This window comes from Semicossyphus pulcher, unplaced genomic scaffold (genome assembly GCF_022749685.1).
Source record: "Semicossyphus pulcher isolate SPU_LCO1_2020_fin unplaced genomic scaffold, fSemPul1.0.p SCAF_3, whole genome shotgun sequence".
NCBI classification, from domain to species: Eukaryota; Metazoa; Chordata; class Actinopteri; order Labriformes; family Labridae; genus Semicossyphus; species Semicossyphus pulcher.
Window position 1 is genome coordinate 12,250,970 of NW_027211704.1, and position 19,208 is coordinate 12,270,177.

Below are 19,208 nucleotides of genomic sequence, written 5' to 3' on the forward strand. Positions count from 1 at the left end.
TTAGTACTTCATAAAATGTATATATATATAAATTAAAAACTATACTTTAAATCCACATTTTTACTACAATGTCTATCTGATTGCATATTTTTCTTCTTTGACTGACATTTTCAAGGCTCACTAAAGAACTTTAAAATAGTTTAAATGTGTAAGATTTTTGAGACTGAAAGCTGACCCTTCACATTGCAAACTATAGCATCCTTGTGCACTTCAACCGGCGTACATACACCCTCCGTTTATTCTGGATCATAGGAAAGCAATGCAAGAGCGCCATCTGGCGTCGAGGCAACGCAACGACGCTGAGACGCTAACAACGTCACTTCCGGTTCAAACATGGCTGCGCACTGAGAAATGTCACATTACTTCTGTGGCTGAAAACACAGAATTATTAACGTTAAGTATATCACCTGTCCAGCGAACAAAGAAGGGTGACACTTGGGAAGTTTCGCTTCACTTCATTCAACGTCTATAAAGGTATTTCACTATTTCACTGTTTTGCGTATTTTCAAACGCACGTCCTCAAATAGATGCTCTGTCCTGTTAGCCGTTAGCAACAGCTCCGCAGCTAACGGTATACTGATGCTATTTAATGACATTTTCAGGGTTATTGGATACTCTGATACGTAATTGATGTTAAAAAAAATGTGCGAGTCACTGCTGGGTTTGTTTAATCAGAGAGATTCTGATGTTAAGGCCGGTTAAAAGGTGACTTTTACGTTTGTCTTTTGCAGGTTTATCCAGCCAACAACATGGTTCATTTATGTGAGTATAATTTAACAGTACGAATTTACAGCTTGTTTTGTTTTTGTCTCTATTTCTTTTGTGGCAGTAGGGCCACTGCCAGGTTTAGCAAGACAAGTTAGTATACCATATAGAAAGGCCAAGCGTTACTTTAAGTATAAGCAGTTTTATCACCCTTCATTTTTTTCAGTCAAAAAATACCACAAACTCCACACTCAGTGTTTGTTATGTCCCCCTGAAAATGAAAACCGTTGTGGTTTCGTTACCTGAGAATAAACTCTTTAAAACTCCAGAGGGAGAGAGTCCTCCTCAGTCCTCTTCCTCGGAGCCCGCCATGTCTCACCGCCATGTTTCTACAGTAGCCCAGAACAGACAAACAGAACACGGGCTCTAAATCGCCCCTTTTACCTTTTTGGCGAGTTTCGGGGTCACCGTAGGTTCTCCAAAACGCTTGGAAAGGGAAATGTGCAGTTTTCATGTGGTTGTCATTTTCAACCTCACCACTAGATGCCGTTATTCATACACAACATTTCTTCAGAGAGCAGCAAATACTTACTTTTAAGAAGCAAGAATGAGGGAATAGTTGCCATGTTTGCTTGAATAAGAACTGTAATTGTAACTAACTCAATTTTAGAAGAGGTATTTTCAGGTGCATTTTTTTTTACTTGTTTTGCTATTTATTTACCCCATTTACATTTGTAGATACTCTTGACATTAGCTTTGTTTTCTTAAGCTGTTAACAAAAACTGAATATTAGCAATATCAGTCTTAGCTATATGTACTTAAGAAACTGGGTGAGTGTGGAAAGTACCTTTAATAGAGCAGATGTCAGAAAGTGTTTCACAATAAAAGAGAAAATCAACAGACACAACATAAGATTCATACATGAATTAAAAACAAAAATACTGTGGAATAAAGTGGGTTGTCCACCTGTCACTGATACAGTGAGTTGTAAACAGTTACAATAATCTGTATTCCCTCTTTAACGATCCTTACTGTGCTCATTTCCTTCTGCAGCCTCACACCTGCTAAAGAAGTACCATGGGGGTTACGTTGTCATCCGATTTGCTCTTGCAGGCCACAAACAAGCAAACAGACCGTTTTATCGTATTGTGGCGGCTTACAACAAAAGAGCAAGAGATAATAAATATATAGAGCAGCTGGGTACCTTCGACCCCCTCCCGAACATCTACAATGAGAAACTTGTCAGCTGCAACTTCGACCGAATCAAGTACTGGATCGGCTGTGGCGCACACCCTTCGAAGCCAGTGGCCAAACTCCTAGGTGTGTATTCACTACATGAACATGTTCTTTTAAGGTGGATCATTGCGCCATTTTATTGTCCACCTGCATTGAGAATTGTGCAGCTCGTACTGATTTGTTGAATGATGTAGTTCTATCGATAAGTGTAAGGCAATACTCATCTGGAGATATGCTATTTTTTTAAATCTATGACTTGTTTAATAGTATCCCTAGTAATATGTTTTGCCCTCGCTCTCATGCTCAACATCTACGCCCCTGGTATAAAGGATTGTTCAGACACAGATTAAATATGTATTACTCGGTTGCTTCTCCAGAAATTAGCTGCAAGAAATTCAAATGATGATCCATCAGCCGCTTAATTTTCAAAAGAGTTTGATAAATCAAAGCATTGGCTCTGTCATAGGCCTTTGAAAAAGTTTGTGTTTTCTTCTTTCCTTCCCTCTTATTCTGTAGGGTTGTCAGGATTTTTCCCTCTGCACCCCATGACTATAACGGAGGCAGAGCGTCGCAGAGCACAAACCACGCTGACAGAAACTGCTGCAGGAGCAGAGGACGGTCAGGAGCAGACACAGAAGGAGGCTGACGTGTGAGAATTCAAGCTTGGGACTGTGTGTGACTGTCCAACGCGAAAGGATTTCACAGTCATTTGCAGAGACAATGTTTCGATTTGTTTTCCTAACTTGTTTGGAATGCTTGTACGAACATCAGATGTCAGATCAAACAGGAGTTTTCTTGCTTTATTAGCAGCTGTAAACATTTCCTAGTGAAGTTGTTTCCTGATCAAATTCAATGACAGCATTCCTGAGAGTGGAATGTCATAACAGCCAGTTGTTTGTGTGTCCTGTTTTATTTGAGTTAAATAAAGTATTTCAATATTGCATTTGTTTTAGGTTAAGTTGCATATTTTTTCCCCCAATATCATCTTTCTTACTCTGACTTTTACAGAAGTTTGACATCAAGAATCTCAGGAAATTATTTCCTTCTGGTTAACTTTCAATCTGATCTTGGACCTTAAAATAGTTCCTTCTTCTTTCTATTTTTGGCATGTCTAAATTTGAACACATGACGTAATAGCAAACGTCAAATCCCAGGTTTCATTAACTAATCTGGGAACACATTTCACAATAAGGTCAAACTCCACATCTACATCTTCTAAACAGTGGGACCCACAGACAACTACACTCAATTCCCCCACATATACCAATGTTACACCCAGTTTACCCTTTACATTACTCGGCTTACTTAGTCGGCTGACCGCGACGTTTAACTTCTGGACACAACACCGAAAGACCCAATTACCTCCACAACTCAGGTTTTATTATAAAGCCGGGAAAACATCAACAATGAAGTCTGCACTTACAGAGCCACGTCTACATCTTTTACATAACACCAACAACAACATTGTCATCTCAGCTGTGAATTGGGTCAAAAGAAATTCCAGGATGTCGTTGCCTCTGCCAAGAGTGTGTTTTTGGAGAGAAGGACAACCTTCTTTTGTTGGTGAGTTTTTTCATCCCTAAATTAAAGTCTTCAAAAGTTCTATTTGCTGAAAATGTGTTTTAAATGATGAAAAAATCAATAACTATTAGCAAATTATTAATTCAAAATGGTTCATGTTCTGTTTATTCTGTTGTCTGTCATAATTCTCTGCAGGTACTTAAGCGATAACACTCAGAATGCACATTTTACTTTGGAAATCTGCATCTTTTATCAGGATACTATTAAGAATTTAAGCTCATCTCTAACAGTTTTGAACTATGAAATATTTAATGAACAACATATAACTTGATAATTACTGGGCCTTAATTGCAATAATTTGTGTTTTGCTCTCTATTGTTTTTGACGTTTATATAAAAAAGGTGGATTTATTTCTATTTCTATTTATTTCTATAACTATGCTATAATAAATAAATAAATTAACAGAAGTAGAAACTGCAGACTTTCTGCTGCAGACAATGAAGTGTTGGTGCCAAGAGCAAGGCGTACTACATCTAACAAACAAGGAAACTCAAATCCAGTTTGTCAACACTCAATGTTTATGGGGTGTTGAATGATATCTTGGCTGACATACGTAACCTCAATAAGATTTCTCAGCTCTTTTATAATGCGCCAGTGCTGTAACATGGACTCACCTTCCTGCCACCTGAGAGTAAAAGTAGGTGACATTTATGTAAGTTCTGAACATCAGTGTTTGACCTGACACTACCTTCATCTCCTAATTAATAAATTAGATATTATAAGCCTGAAGCTGTTTAAACTGCTATCAGTTTGCTAATTATACAGCTGAGTTAAGAGTGTCATCAACATGGAGAATGCCACAAAAACATTTACAAAGGCTCTACCATGTAATGTTTTTATTTCACTTGCAGAAATGCGTCAAGCAACCTTTATGGTACTATTAATTCTATTAACCTAGTTCACTCTTGTGACCCTTCAACCAGGTCTTTGGAGTCTAACCTGGAGCAGCTTTAAGGCCCAGTTTTCTATGGAGCTCTGTTTGGATCATTGGAAGCAGCACTCTCTGCTCTTGCCACATCTACAAAATGTTGTCAACCGATCACAGGTACTCTTCTTAACTATCCTGTTAAAACCTTAAAATATATATGAGATTACTGTAAATTGTTCTCATTATTTTATCCTTGTGTGTTGCTTGTCTCTTTCCCGCTCAGTCAGTACAATGATCCCGTCACTAGATGGCATACACGTTCTTATTTTGGTGGTGTTGTGTGTTTGCAGTATGTGAAACGAGGGGTGCAGAGACAGAGGGAGAATTTTTATTACCTTTAACACTAATGAAGGTGATCTTAAATGCGTCATAGTTTAATCAACCTCTGCACTGATTATCTCTGTGCTGTTGCAATACTTAAACTTTCCTGTAAGCGATAGCATTTGATAATAACCGCTTTATATGTGCTGTAGTATCGCAAAAAATATTGTTCCTGCTAATTTAGCTATTTTTTTGATAATTGTGAGATCTTCTTTTAACAGTGCCACAGACATGATAGGGCACATCCTTTCTGCTGGTTCTAAGCAATACTATAATAAAATTCACAGTTCATCGATGTTATGACTGAACCATTGTTGGCTTAAAACGTCCTCCTAACAACTGATGCAGGAGACATACTTATGTCCAATTTCTTTACCTTCACTTGAAGTACTTTATTTTCTTTACAAGAACTCTGACCTGAGTAAAATGTAACCAGCAGCACTTGGGTCTGAGTTAAATATTTACAACTCTTTCCATCCTTCACAGCAAATATGAAAAAAATGAACAAAAAAGTACATTTATATATCCCATCAAGCTTTTCAGGAATCACTGACAGAACAACTTAAGATTCACAGTTGATACCATTTTACAACACAAGCTAAATATTCCCCACATTTTGTGTACATGTGTATATACAGTATACATAGCCTATATGTACTGTATATAGGGACTATATAATGAGCTTTTTGAAGCAGCATGAAGTTGAATGTAGATTAGAATTGCAGATGTTAAATGTTACATGGATTAGCAATGACTTGAACTGCCTGCAAGCTGAAAGATTTTTCAAAATATATTGAAGTGTCACCTCATGTGCAGAGAAATGTACTTGTTTTACACAACACAACTATTGAAAATACAATGATGGTTGCATTCAAGTTATTTATGCCTTACTTTTTTGTGTGTGTAGACAATCGATCTAAAAAGAAAACCTGATTCATCACTACAGAATGATTTTATTTTCATGATCAGTTTCTTTGCTAATCAAATTTCAAACACTTCTGCAGAACCAAACCCTGAATTCTTTATCCTGTGTTAATCTCTGCAGAACTTTGGACGTGTTAAGAACCTGACTCATTTAAACAGACACTCTCTTCCACTCAGACAACTGCAGACTAATCTGTAGAGGCTGTATAGCAATTAATGAGGCAGTAATCATAATTACAGTTATAATTCTTATCTCTGAAATAAGTTTGTTCCACTTTTTAATCCATCAGCAGTGTCAGCCAAGGACTTTCATCTAATTAACTGAGGCCAAAAATATATTAGATGAAGTGGGTGCCACTTACTAAGTCCTCAGTGTTTGATTAGAACCCAAGCGAAGGCCCAAATCCAAAGACGTATCTAAGAAGAATTCAAATTGTGTTACAAATTGAAGCTCAGTAAAAGATTTAGAGAAGGTTAACATGTAATAGTTGCTTTGGAGAGATAAAGAAAAGAGGTCAGAGGCAGTGACAGAAAGAAAAGAAAGTTTGGGACACAACAAGACTAATTCACAGAGAATGGTACCTATCGATCCCTTACAGTATTTAGGTCAAGTTTCATTTTAAAAAAAGCTTTACACATGTGACAGTCTTGAAAATGGTGAAAGTTGATTTTAAGCAGGTCATATGTCTGAGACGCCTTCAGTGCCAAAGCGAAGCTACAAGTGCTTTTTATTTATTCAGATGCTATTTTCAAACCACACGCCTTGTAATTTATCTGGCACTTTTTTGCTCCCAGCATACATTTAAAATGAGCAGCCTGTTATTAGATGTTATCATCGCCACACATCCTGTCGCCAAGCAGCCCGCCTCAAAGTGAACCAGGTGAAAGAGTTCACAGGTGGCCTAGATAGTTAAAACTAATGCCTTTTGTTTCAATAAGAGGATAATGCAAAATCAATAATCATCAGTGCAAACCTGCAGAATTCCCCACTGCCTTGCAAAGAGGTGATGGTGGTTATTGTGCCGCTGAATTGCAGCTTATTAAAATAATGATTTGACCTCTAATGCTCTGTATGGCTCCGTGCCTAACCACATGGACCCAAGTCAAGAATAAAACACTTGGAACATTGTTAAGAGCTCAAAACCTGTGGGTGCAAAACTGGCTGCCACAGACCATCTAAGCAGTCATGCAGGAGGAGACCGTCATATAACCAGGAAGAGGAAGGCAACGTACTGTACACCTGTCAGTCGACCATTGTACGTTACTCTTCTGTCTCTGGATGGAGGCCAGTCACAATAAGGCACAGCATGAGGGTGTGTGGGTGATAAAACAGGCCAAACAGCTGAGTTAAGAGTTCAGGCTTGACAGATTCAAGAGACAGAACGAGGCAGGCGTATAAATAAGTCATTTTATTTTGCTTTCTTTTAAAGACTATATACTCAACAACGATTCATAACAACAAATGGAATTGTTAAATACTGTACACAGCATACTGTACTCTCCCAGTGCATGTCTTCACCACAGCAGAGAAGTTATTTCTTGATAAACTAGTCTTCATTCAGTTTTATATTTTCTAATAAGACATAAAATACCTTAAGATTAAATAGTATCAGTGTATGATGTAAACATTTGTCTGACATTTAAGTCAAAAGCAACATTGTGTTGGCAAGGTTTTGTGAGCAGAAGGGAGAGAGGAAAGTGTATTTCAATGACTGTTTGACCTTAGCAGTTTATCTGTTCCCCATACTGAACACCGTGTTCGATACCAAGGGTTACTTCAATACATGTGCTACATTTACTATATCATCCTGTTGCTTCTTGAACAATCTACAACAATAAAATTCATATATTTTCTGGGCTGCCAGCAGCCAAAGTCTCTCAGACCACACCCACTGCAATCATGTAAGGCAGGAATGCATGAGCAGAACAGGAAAGTCTATGTCAGGCAGGTAAACCCTGCACTGTCTTTGTAATGCGTCTGTATTAACAGGTTAACCTAACATCTCTGTGATCTAAGATGCGAGTGATTCAAGATCTCTATTTAAGGATAGCCAGTTAAATCCACTTTGTGCTACTCCTAACTCAAGAGTAACTGAATTTAAACCTACTGTCAGGACACAGAAGCAGCTGGCTACCTATTTTTTTTCGTATATTATATATTTTTTGCCGATATAACTGGGGAATATGTGAAATATATGATTAATAACAAAGGGAGGTAGTACTTGAAGCGAATTCGTTCCAAGCATCGACTCACAGCTTGACCAAAAATAAGCTCCTCCCACTGTTTGATGGAATTTCAGTAAGAATAGCATACATTCACTTTACGTTCATTCAACAGGCCATTTTCTGTGCAACGAAACAGACCTGGACGCGGGACTGAACTCAACAAGCAGGTGCTTCAAATATGCAGAGCACAGTAACATGTACGGTTGACAATGTTCTACCACTTGTAGAAAATCATTTTGTAAAGTATCACAGAACACTTTTCCAACTGCTGTTCACATGCACATATGCACAAACACGTTAACATACATACAACACACAGACATACTGTACTCATCAAACAGACAACTACACCATAAAAGCTGCACTAGACATTCCAATGGAAACATGCTTAGCTACCAGTAAAGTACCCACCTCTTAGTACAAAATGTACCATGACATTGTGCGATGTGGGAAACACAAACTTACACAGATATAGTGGCCTGAGTAAGACCTAAACTTCATCAAGGGAGGGAACCCATATCAGTGTTGATAAATAAAAGCCAACAGAATGGAGATTATGTGCTAGCATCCTTCATTTCCGTTAAAAAAATTAATTGGCATTGTATTTAGACTTCATATATTAAGTGATACATGGTTACATTACTGACCTTTTGTCCCGTATGAGATACAAAGCAGCATCGATGCATCTCACAAAACATCCTCAACCTTCCAGACGCAGAAAACACTGAACACACGAGGTTCAAGGCCCGCTTGTACCTTCTGACTGTACCACATCGTCAGCTAAAACAGCACAACATTGAATGTCATGAAATAGAAATCATACAAAAATAAGCTCTACAATGTTCAATTTTGCCCACAAGCTATAATCAGAGATACAGCGTTTACAAAGTATCTCAATGATGATAGCTATTCCATCATTACCAGTAACTGAATACAGTGCGCACATACCCTGTGTGTTCAGAATACATAAGGGGTTAAAAACAGTAAAAGCAGCAGTTTGAGGGTTGTAAGCGTCCAGTTTCACCATTTATTTCAAGTGGTTTGTGCTCATTACTTCCACTGAAGCTTTTCAAACCAAATCCACATGTGCTTTCCGCCTGGTGTGGCAGTCCCAGTTTGAGTCTGACACGTCTGTATTGCGAGCTGCGGGGCTCTCCATGACTCGAAGGAATTTCTCTACACAAGGTGAGTCCACAAAAGCGGGCCGCTCAGGAAGGAGATAGTAATGTGTGGCGCTGGCCTTCTTGCCGTTTTCCATAACAGGAAGGATGCATGGGGAGCCCTCGCTGTTCTGTCTCTGTAAACCCCGAAAGCTTACGTACTTAGGATCCGGTGCAAAGCTTTGTGTTGGTGGCATAACCCCGTTTATGTATGTTGGGAGGCTCTTGGGGCTGGGGGTGCGGGAGCTGCCTCTGGACATGGGATCCCTTGGGGGCACCTTTGGTGGTTTGTCGTCATCGCTGTAAGCCCCTGACGAGACCTCTGCTGACCAGCGGCGGTAGTCTCCTGCCTTGATTGTTCTTGGAGGGATAGGGGGTGGCACCTCTGGCTTATCCATACCATTGGTGTGTCGTTTGTGGCACGTGAGGCGCAGCATCGAAGGCTTGTTAAAGGATCCAGCTGGGCCCGAGTGCGAGCGCCTCAGTCTCCTCTGAGCTTTGTCTTGCTGTCTCTGACAGACTACTGGCACAGGTGGTTCCTGCTGTCGCTGCTCATACTGTTCTCGTACTTCCTGCGGAGGATGTGCATGATGCTGCTTTTTGGACTGCCTTGGGCTCTGTGGTCCTAATGGACCATCGTAGTAAGCATAGTTAATCTGCCCACAGTGCCTGAAGCTCCTTTGACTGGGGATCCCGTATCGAAAGGGAGATGATTTGTGACACTGATCAGAAACCAGGCAACAGCTGTCGTCTGAACTTGTGAAAAATTCTACCTCATTGTCGATAGCCTGCTCAGGGGAGATGTCTGTGTGTGGAGGTATGGGGGGCAGAGGCTTGGAGCATCTGCCAGGCGTCTGTGGTGGACTGTTGCACTCGTTCACCGAGAGCCTCTGGAAGGAGGGAACCACTTGGTCGTCATCGACGGGACTCGGGGTGGATGGTTCAGCACTGCAGGACAAGGAGAGATGGGAGGGCCGGGACTTCTTTGGGGGTAATCTCTGTGAGCTGGGACTGTGTTTATGTCCTGTAAGAGAGGAAAAATTAAAAAATAACCATTATATTAACGGAACTTCTGTGTCCTAGCTACTATGGAATACTACTAGCTTTCCTTATGTTTCTAGAAAAGCACTTATTAGTAGATAAAACAAAGGCACGACACATGAAATGCAGCATTTGTGTATTTTAGAAGACTTTTGTGTAGATGGCAGATCAAGCACTTACTTTCATAACTTAGAGACGGTTGAGCTATCCCCTTTTGCTGGGCTCGAGGGCTGTGATTTGTGTGTGTCGTATCCATACTGAAGTAGAAGCTGTTGAAAAATAAAGATTTAATTGGCAACGGTTTCAATGAGCCACAAAACCTTTCATCATAATTCTAAAGAAATCACAAACTAACCTGAACCATAAAACTTTAGCATTTCATGCAGATTTTAAAACCCCCCTTTCTACAAATCTTCCCCTTATGGACTGCCTCTCCTGGCACCTGAACACTCACTTGTCCGGCTCATGGCGATAGCTCCAAGAGGATTTGGATCCAGCCATGCTGTGACAGTAGCTGCCCCTCAGGAAGGGGTTTTCTATGGGAAAAGAGATCTCCTGGGCAGTCAGGCCCACTGTGGACATGCTCCAGGCACAATCGGGTCGCATCAAAGCCTGGAAACACTCAGATCACCCGGCTCGCTGCCCCTGCTTCTGATGTACCTGTAACACAGCCAAGAAACAGCCATGAATGATGGTGCAAGGAGGCTGAAGGCAAAAGCAGATGAAGCGAAACAGAATATGTGGGGGTCGACATCCTCGAGTGAAGCCAAGAAAGAATTACATTGATACACAACAGAGAACAAATGACACAAATCTTCTCTTGTCTGCTGGCCACCAAGCTAAATATTTCACTATGGCCTGTTCATGTTTTTCACTCTGAGAAGAAGTGACAACAATCTCCTACGACAGAGGATTGACAGAAGCTCAGCTTGACTAGATTTCAGGACTCTTTTGTCCCAACCGACACACCATGATGGCAGAGCGTTCCTTCATTCATAATGTTCAGGACAGAGTATTTACATAGACAGCATCAAAGATAGACATGCCAAAATAACAGTTCCTATCAAAGATTGTGTTGTAAAAATGTGTTTGATCTTCGAGTATACTTTATTCAACAACTGGCCTACAACATAGTAGCTTCTTTTCTTAACTAGAAAGTTGGGTTTTATACTGTGAAGAGGAAACGGGGAACAATTAGCACTTCATTTTGACATATTTGACAGTACATCTAACATTTCAACTACAGCCAGAGTCTATATAAGCTCAAGCAATCTTAGAATTGAACTCATAAACCAACTTTCAGACTTCTATTTCTTCCACTGTCAATACGTTTATTTTAAAACTCGACTGTGCTGCGCTCCAGCTCTGCAATCTCGCTTGTCCTGAACAGCACAGGAAGGGGCTCCTCCTGTTACCACGGATATACCTGATGTTGCAAGAACTCCTCAAGTCAAATGACCTGAATGTTCGTGTCATGTCAAGTATGTGTCAGGGCTGAGTAAACAATGTATACAATATTGAGAGGGGGAAGAAACCCTGCAGCGAACTGATATTTCTGGGGTCAGCGATACACTAGAAGCAAAATCTGATCTTTTTGCCTCTCACTTGACTAACCTGTTAAGTGTGTCACAATCTCTATTGAAATGTGTGCACAAAGTCATTTAATGTTTGATTAAAGTACGCAGGGTCTTTTTGTTTTCAAGCAAGTGCATCCTGGGTAACTGTGTCTTTGTTGTTTACCATGTGTGATACAAGCCATGCAAATCTCCTAATGACTCCATCAGAAGTCTTAACCATTAATCCTATTTTAAAAAATGCGGGAAGACAGGTGCATCAGCTGCCCTGGTGGTCGTGTCTTCTAGAGACCGCAAATGAGGTGCGTGCACCCACCGAGAGACACTCTGTCCTTCTTATAATGTAGGAGTGATGACTGAGAAGAACACGGCCCCCTCGTTCCCGGTCTCCCATGAGCCATATTTATGTGCTGCCCTGACAGCTGGTGAGAAACAAAGCTCTAAAACAACAGGAAGCTCGAGGCATCAGCCTCAGCCAAACTGCCCAACAAGGCATGCAATCCCCCTGCCCAGGGCCGTCGATTCGGTTCGGCGGGGATGGGAAGCAACATGATCCCCGATAATGAACCCCCAGGGACTTGTGCTTCCTCTTGCAACAGGTGCAAAGACAGTTCATCCTGGCAGTTAACCATAGGAGCATTTACAGGCAACAGGATTAAACAAATGATGTGCAGTCATGCAGAGCATTAACCCTCTTAAGGAGGAATTCTTCAAGTCACTTATTTCAGATACTTTGACTAGAGATTGTCTTTTTATGGTCAGGTCTGGCCTTTTTGTTTATACAAAAGGTGGACAGGCTTAGTATAAATAAAGATAACACAATGTGGAGGTCTGATGGGTTGGCAGTGATGTAAAACATCAGCAGACAGCCCGCCTTTGATTAAGGATTGTAGTCACGAACAAACCTTGAAAGAAGGAGTTCACACCCCGCTCATGACACCCCTGCAGCGGTTTCCGAGCAACCATACCCGCTCTACCTGTGCGGCAAGCAAACAGCGCGCACACCCCCTCACTTTACCGGATTGAGATAATAATGGTTAAAAGCCCTCTAGCAGGCAGGTGACTCACAACACAACACACAAGTCAGCTATCTGACCAGGCCACGTAATGAGGATAGGAAATTAACTGTTATGCCCCTTTTGTTTGAGATGAAATGATGCAAATAAAAATTGTGGATTAAACAAAAAAATCAGGTTGTAAGTTTGCAATTAGATGAAGCCTTACGCTCATGTAAGGGATCAGAAATACCTCCAATTTTATATTGATCATGAAAGATTGACATTTATCAGGCTTTGTTGACGAATGTTTTCCAAAACTGTAGTTCATTTTAGTCTGAACCTTTTTTTAAAAATCGTGCTCTATCTGCCCTTCTGAAAGGCTTGCTTTATCAGTCAGGAAATTAAAAAAGAAACAAGATATGAAGCATTAAAAATTCACAATAAGAGCTGAAGTTGCACCAAGCAGTGGTGTCTGTCGTGCTGGCACCAACATACAAAACAAAAGACTCCGGTCCTACTTACAGAAGTCTACACAAGACATTTCAAACCACTTTCTGAACTCACCTAAATAACTTCGCAGTTCTCCTCCGCTGTGTGACTCCTATAGACTCCTCTATGGAGAAAGTAAAGCTCCTAGATTTCTTCTTTGGTCTGTTATCTTCAGATTCCTATTGCGTCAGGAACAGGACGCCAGCGCGTTGGTGACGCTCCGGCCTTACAATGTGACACTTTTGAGATAAGTCTAGTGTTGTAGTGAGCAATGTCTTATAAGCGCCACCACACAGAGACGCAGTGGCTCCGCCCATGCACACTTGCTCTTAAAGCGACAGTGTCCATTTCCCAAGAATATTATCTGCAGTGCACAAACGGCTTAATGAGACACTATGGATTGCAGAATCATCCTTGAGCATACACACAATTGGCCAAATTCACAAAATGGACATTTTCTTATGACGTGATGCTCAAGGTGGGAAGCTCAAATGCCATAATAATGTCACTCTGCTGTGTTCCAGGTTGTATGTTGTATACATTTATGATACCTGATGATGATGATCTGCAGCTGAAGAGAAGATGGATTTGGACAATCTGGAGGGAAATCTGACAATATATTTCGAGGTTAGAGCAACATGTTTGAAAAATCCATTAGCTACTGACAGACAACGGCTAACGCTGGCATTCAGCCACTTGCTAGCTAATATTACTTACAGCTAGGAAGTAGGAAGTTGCTGAAAAGTAAATTAGGGTCTGGTACAATTACTTGATAGAATAGAAAAGGTGTAAGTACTTGCCAACATTATCCTAGGCATTCTCTTCTTAACTAACGTAATGGTAGCTAGAAAGTGTCTGAAAACATTAGCTGTTGTCTAACTGTAGGGTTATCAGATTTGTAGTTTTCATTTAAAATATACTTTCCAGATCTTCACTATAACTTTCAGTTGTGATTAATCGAGATGCGAGGAAATGAAAACAATTGTCAGAATCCCTTTATTTACACAATCAACAATCTGCTATAGAACTACATCACACCCGCATTTGAGCTCCCACCCTGAGCATCACATGAGACGAAAATGTCTCCTGTGAGAATATGGTGAAAAGTGCTAATTTAAGCATAAGTAATCTCGATGTGATCAAAGGCTACAGTGCTTCATTCGCCTTTGCTTTTAGAGGACGGAGCAGGTGTGAACACAAGGATACAGTCAGCTGATGCATTGTTCCAGTGGGGTCCTGAGGGACATGCAGTATACAGTAAACACCTCAATAATTAGGCGTGCAGCTGCTCCATATGAATGCCATTCCTGGACATTAGGTGATTCAGTAAAGTGATATTCATTCATGATTGTTGTGTTTTATGCAGAATCCCCACAGAAAAGTAACATGATTCATTGGAACATCCTCCTGTGGCCTTGAAAAACCTTCTGACCTATATTATCCTTGTGTTTTCTTTTTGTATTCATAAACAACAAGCATGCTGCCGTCAGAAGTGTACTGCACAAATCTGCAGGGAGACAGAGGAAGCGAAGGGGTTGGCTCCAAGAAAGATAATACAGACAGGAGGCAAAGAAACACTTTTATCTGCTCTGTATTCTGCTGCCAGCTGAACAGAGCCCAGCTTGTTTAGCTGCTGGCTTATCTGATCACATTTAGTTTTAGCTGGACCTGTTCTCTGTTCACCTGACACACTGTAATTAGATAACCTCCCTGGCTACAGGGTTAATATACATAGTTTGTCTTTGTTTCATTTCAGGGTTATATATGAGTAATCTCAGACGTGCAATCCCTCACACCCTCCATCCCGTCACTGCTGTGCTTAGCCTACTTTGGCCTTAAGTGGTGTCACCTAACCAGGCTAAACAAACCCAACAGTGACATGCACTCTGTCCAAACACAGCGATACAAAGGCTACAAACAACTCTCGTGTTGATTCAAAAGTGGCAGAAAGCAGAGGTGCGTGTGGAGAGAGAACAGAGTGTTCTTGTGCCTGAGTTTGTTAATCCTTTACAGCTTGGGCACGGGGTCCCCACAAACCCTGCAGGCTTATCATTACATATTTGGCCCCTACATGGACCAGGCTCTCACTAATCCCCCTTTATATTTTCAGGCGCATTTTTGGGATTCCCGTTCGGCCAGATGGGAAAGGGGTGAATGTTTTGCAAGGTGAGATTTAAGAGCGTATTGGAATGTAGATGCAAATAGTAAGAGCACAAGAGTTTGAAATAAAAACAATTTATAGGTTGGATCAGACCAGTAGTGCGGGAAATACTCATCTTTAACCACATATTTCCATTTTCAAAACAACTGAAACACAATCAAATCTAGTTCATTTAATCCTTTATTTGTGTATTTCTGCGTAACATCCATGAATCTGTCCCGAACACTCTTTCCATGTTCCTTCAAACAGACAAACTCAAGTGGATTAAAAGGCTTCACATTCAAACTCTCTCTCCTCCCACTTCAGCCCCTCCCCTCCCTGCTTGTGAGCCATGCTGTGATGTCATCACTCACAGGAAGTTCCTTATAAAGTTCGTCAGGGAGGGAGATAAGCACCCACAGCCACAGGCAGCTCCGATGAGAGTTTGAGATGGCAGATGAAATAACTCACGTCAAAGAGGATATCCTTCTCAGGAAAAGTCAATCTGCCTTTCATTTTGTCCAGCTTTATGACTCACACTGAGCTTTATGCACCACATCCAGCATCCCCCGCCCCGCCCACTTAAATATAATGACACCTTGGACTGGTTTTCCTTTCAGCTGGACTGGGAGCTAAAAAGGAATTTCCCTTTGTGGCTCACACTAGAACACAATTCTTAAGAAGTGACTCTTCACTCTATCAGATTATTACTATGAATCCCGCACCAAGCAGGAAGGGTGGAGTTTGTAGGAAATGAGGAGGAAAAAAACCCCTGTATCATCAGGGTAAATGATTAATTCACTATAGAGGTCACAGCATTGATTGCCTCTGCCTGCTGAGGTAATTAAATTACATGCATATTTAGCCTGCGTCCAAAGTCCAGACTGATATAAACAGAGCAGCAGCAAAAGGTTTGTGTAGGTGACGTCAAGCCTGTTAGTCTGTAGAGGAATGAATAAGTGATAAACTTCTGTTTGTTTTTGGTCTGTTTACATTTTTCTCTCTCTTCAACAAAGGATTGGTTTAAACCAAAGTTTGCCACCCGTTCCTTTATAAAATTAAAAGATCACTGAATACATTTGGAGTCCAAAAAGTTTGCAACTTTCTCAATTTAGCCTTAACATGTACAACCACTATTGACAGCTTTAAACAGCAGTTTAAAGAGTAAATTCCCCTTATTGTAAAAATATGTTTTTGTATTGTAACCAAAGCAGCCTTAAGTATCGCAGATTTGTTTTCATTGCAGAATTTCTGCACTCAGAAACAATTTTTGTTAGTGGTGGTCAAAGATTTTAAAAAGTTACATTCAAAATATTCAGTAGTTACGCCTCGTTCGTCATCATAGATCTCACTGGGAATAGTTGTCTTTGGTCAGTATAAGCAAAAACTGTTCACTGCAAGATTTTTAAAACATTAAAAAAGTGTTTTTAACGTAACTTTTAATGCAAATAAACATTTTAAGACACAATATAAATAAGATTATTATATATAATTGTGACCTTATATAATTCTTATATGATGTAATTTGTTGGTCACAGCAGGTGGTCAGATATTCAGAGTGGTCAGAGTAGAAATCACAACCCTCGCTCTTTTCTGTTTAAGGCTTCATCTTCCATAAAACTCCATTAGCTGCTAAGGCCATAAGATGTGACTTCATAGACACAACCAACCAGGTGGACTTTGTGGTTAAGTGATTATAATATTAGTTTTCCTCCAAGGCCTTCAAACTCAAAACATTGCCGCTTTATATTTTGTTTGTTTTTTCCTGTCAGAGTCCTACCTATGAAGCTTCTGCCAGCAGCCACTTAGTTTTGCTTGGATGCCAGATCATTTCTTGGCTGTGTGCAGTGACTTCTTGGAGTCAGAGATGATAAGGCTCCTGGAAATAGTCTGGTACATGTAGGTAGGACTTGTTAATGGGTGAGCTTGAGAGGTGCTGGTAGGGTGGTTTCATTAGCCCAGTGGTAAAACGTGTTTTGGATCTAAGGTGTCAAATAATCCCGAATTGTCCACTGTTACCTACAACCAGTAGCCAACAGACAGAATACACTTTTCATTTCAACACCACTGTGTCCTCCTCCCATGGTTCACACTGCAGATGATCTGTACGCCAAGCCGATGCAGCTGTGAACACCACAGCGGAGGCTCAGACTGACACATGGCCGTGTATAACTGCTGGATCGTGGTTTCGTCTGGCAGACCCACACACACTTGGCTCTGGCCGTGGAAACAAAACACAAATCCCCAGGCAACAGGCTGTCATCTCTCTCTACAATGTAAATACTACCATATTAAAGCACTTCTACTTGTTACCCATACCAAACTCCTGAGTCCCCCAGCTGCTTCAGTTATTAATCACTTCCTGTATTGGTACAAAGACTTCTGGGAATTGGGGAGATCTTAGGGTAAATGGCATCACACAGGTATTTTCTCGTTTGGAGTGTAATATAATCAAAAGCAGCAATAAGGAGTCATCATTGCATCACTCCTCAGCATTGTTATGTTGAGTGGTTCAAGTGCACCCACAGCCTGCTGTTAGTAATGGGTGGAGCGAGCCAGTCCGCCTCCTTGATGATGACAGGGTGTGTTTAGTCTCCAGGACCTGAGGATCACTTTAGACAGACCGGGGGAGTTATTGGCGAGCTCGTCTGATGACTGAGACTGAATCAAAGACATGTTAGTAATTATGAAGGCTGAATATTAGTGAGCCCTGTAATAATTCTTCTTTTTGCGATTCTGGGAAGTAGTAAAAAAAACAATGGGAACATACTGCAGATTGTACTCGCAGTCACACATACATAACCCCTTACACAGACACCCACACAAACACGCTCGTTTGTGTCTGGTGTTTTGGGAGAAGCTGTGAAAACGACAGCTGTGGTGTGATGGAGAACGTCACGCTGGTTCAACTTTCTTACAGCCGCTGGTTCAGAGCCAACTCCGCTCACAGGCTACACCGCTGGAGCTCCGAGGGATCGACTGACACAGATGGAAACCGGTTTTTAATATGCCTCGTTTCCGGTCTCACAACTAATAGTCAGTGTACAGAACATCAACCTTATTTTGCCTACAGCTTCATTTTCTGCTCTGGAGGCATTTTTTTATTCCTTAACTCTCATGTCTGTGTTGTAAATGTGAAGCATACAATTAGCTAAGCTAGGCTAGGATGCCCATTTATATCTTAGCTGGGTGCAGTAATTTCTTGGATGTCAAGGCTCGAGGAAATAGTCAGGTACATGTTGGTAAGACACATTATTAAGTAAGCTTTGAAGGCTAGAAGGCTGGTTTCATTACCTTTGGACATAGCCAGGTTAGCAGTTTTCAGTCTTGATGCTAAGCTAAGCTAATTATCTTACAGCTGTAACTTAATATCATCTCAATAAGAGTGGTATCAGACTTCTCATATGAACTTAGAAAAGACATCAGTATTTGCAGTTAGCTAAGCTAGGCTAGGACGATTTCTTGGCTTGATGCTAAGCTAAGCTAATTATCTTACAGCTGTAGCTTAATATCATCTCTACAGAAATAAGAGTGGTATCAGACTTCTCATATGAACTTAGAAAAGACATCAGTATTAGCAGTTAGCTAAGCTAAGCTAGGATGATTTCTTGGCTTGATTGCGTGGATTCTTGGAGTCACTGTGAAGTTAAGACTCCAAAAAAATAGGCCGGTACATGTCGGTAAGATGCGTTAATTAGTGAGCTTTAGAGGTGCTGGTAGGTGGGTTTTTATTACATTGGACGTGGTTAGCAGTTTTCGGTCTTTATGCTAAGCTAAGCTAATTAGCTAATAGCCGTATCTTAAAATCAAGTCAACATGTTAATTAGTGAGATTTAGATTTAGATTATCATTACCTTTGGACAAAGCCCAGTTAGCAGTTTTTGG

The 19,208-nt window shown here is 40.7% G+C and overlaps 2 protein-coding genes across 2 annotated transcripts; one reads left to right on the forward strand and one right to left on the reverse strand.

Annotated features, from left to right (window-relative positions):
• Positions 1–336: 336 nt before the first annotated feature.
• mrps16 (mitochondrial ribosomal protein S16) lies at positions 337–2,882 on the forward strand. The gene is made up of 4 exons (XM_069678676.1): positions 337–474; positions 732–762; positions 1,759–2,025; positions 2,458–2,882. The coding sequence occupies exons 2-4, from the start codon at positions 750–752 to the stop codon at positions 2,592–2,594; spliced, it is 417 nt and encodes a 138-aa protein (XP_069534777.1). The 5' UTR covers positions 337–474; positions 732–749; the 3' UTR covers positions 2,595–2,882.
• Positions 2,883–7,099: 4,217 nt separating this feature from the next.
• errfi1a (ERBB receptor feedback inhibitor 1a) lies at positions 7,100–13,415 on the reverse strand. Its single transcript, XM_069678959.1, has 4 exons — positions 13,259–13,415; positions 10,577–10,782; positions 10,303–10,391; positions 7,100–10,105 (listed from the first exon to the last, which is right to left on the reverse strand). Exons 2-4 carry the CDS (start codon positions 10,726–10,728, stop codon positions 8,991–8,993), a joined length of 1,356 nt encoding a protein of 451 aa, XP_069535060.1. The 5' UTR covers positions 10,729–10,782; positions 13,259–13,415; the 3' UTR covers positions 7,100–8,990.
• Between the last annotated feature and the right edge of the window lie 5,793 nt (positions 13,416–19,208).

What these genes read in the sequence shown, in the direction of transcription:
- errfi1a (XM_069678959.1), bottom strand. Translation starts at nt 10,728, where the DNA reads ATGCGACCCGATTGTGCCTGGAGCATGTCCACAGTGGGCCTGACTGCC. An exon ending in TATCGCCATGAGCCGGACAA is followed by an intron (nt 10,392 to 10,576) that starts GTGAGTGTTCAG and finishes ATTTTTCAACAG; the next exon opens with CTTCTACTTCAGTATGGATA. An exon ending in ACCGTCTCTAAGTTATGAAA is followed by an intron (nt 10,106 to 10,302) that starts GTAAGTGCTTGA and finishes CCTCTCTTACAG; the next exon opens with GACATAAACACAGTCCCAGC.
- mrps16 (XM_069678676.1), top strand. An exon ending in GCCAGTGGCCAAACTCCTAG is followed by an intron (nt 2,026 to 2,457) that starts GTGTGTATTCAC and finishes CTTATTCTGTAG; the next exon opens with GGTTGTCAGGATTTTTCCCT.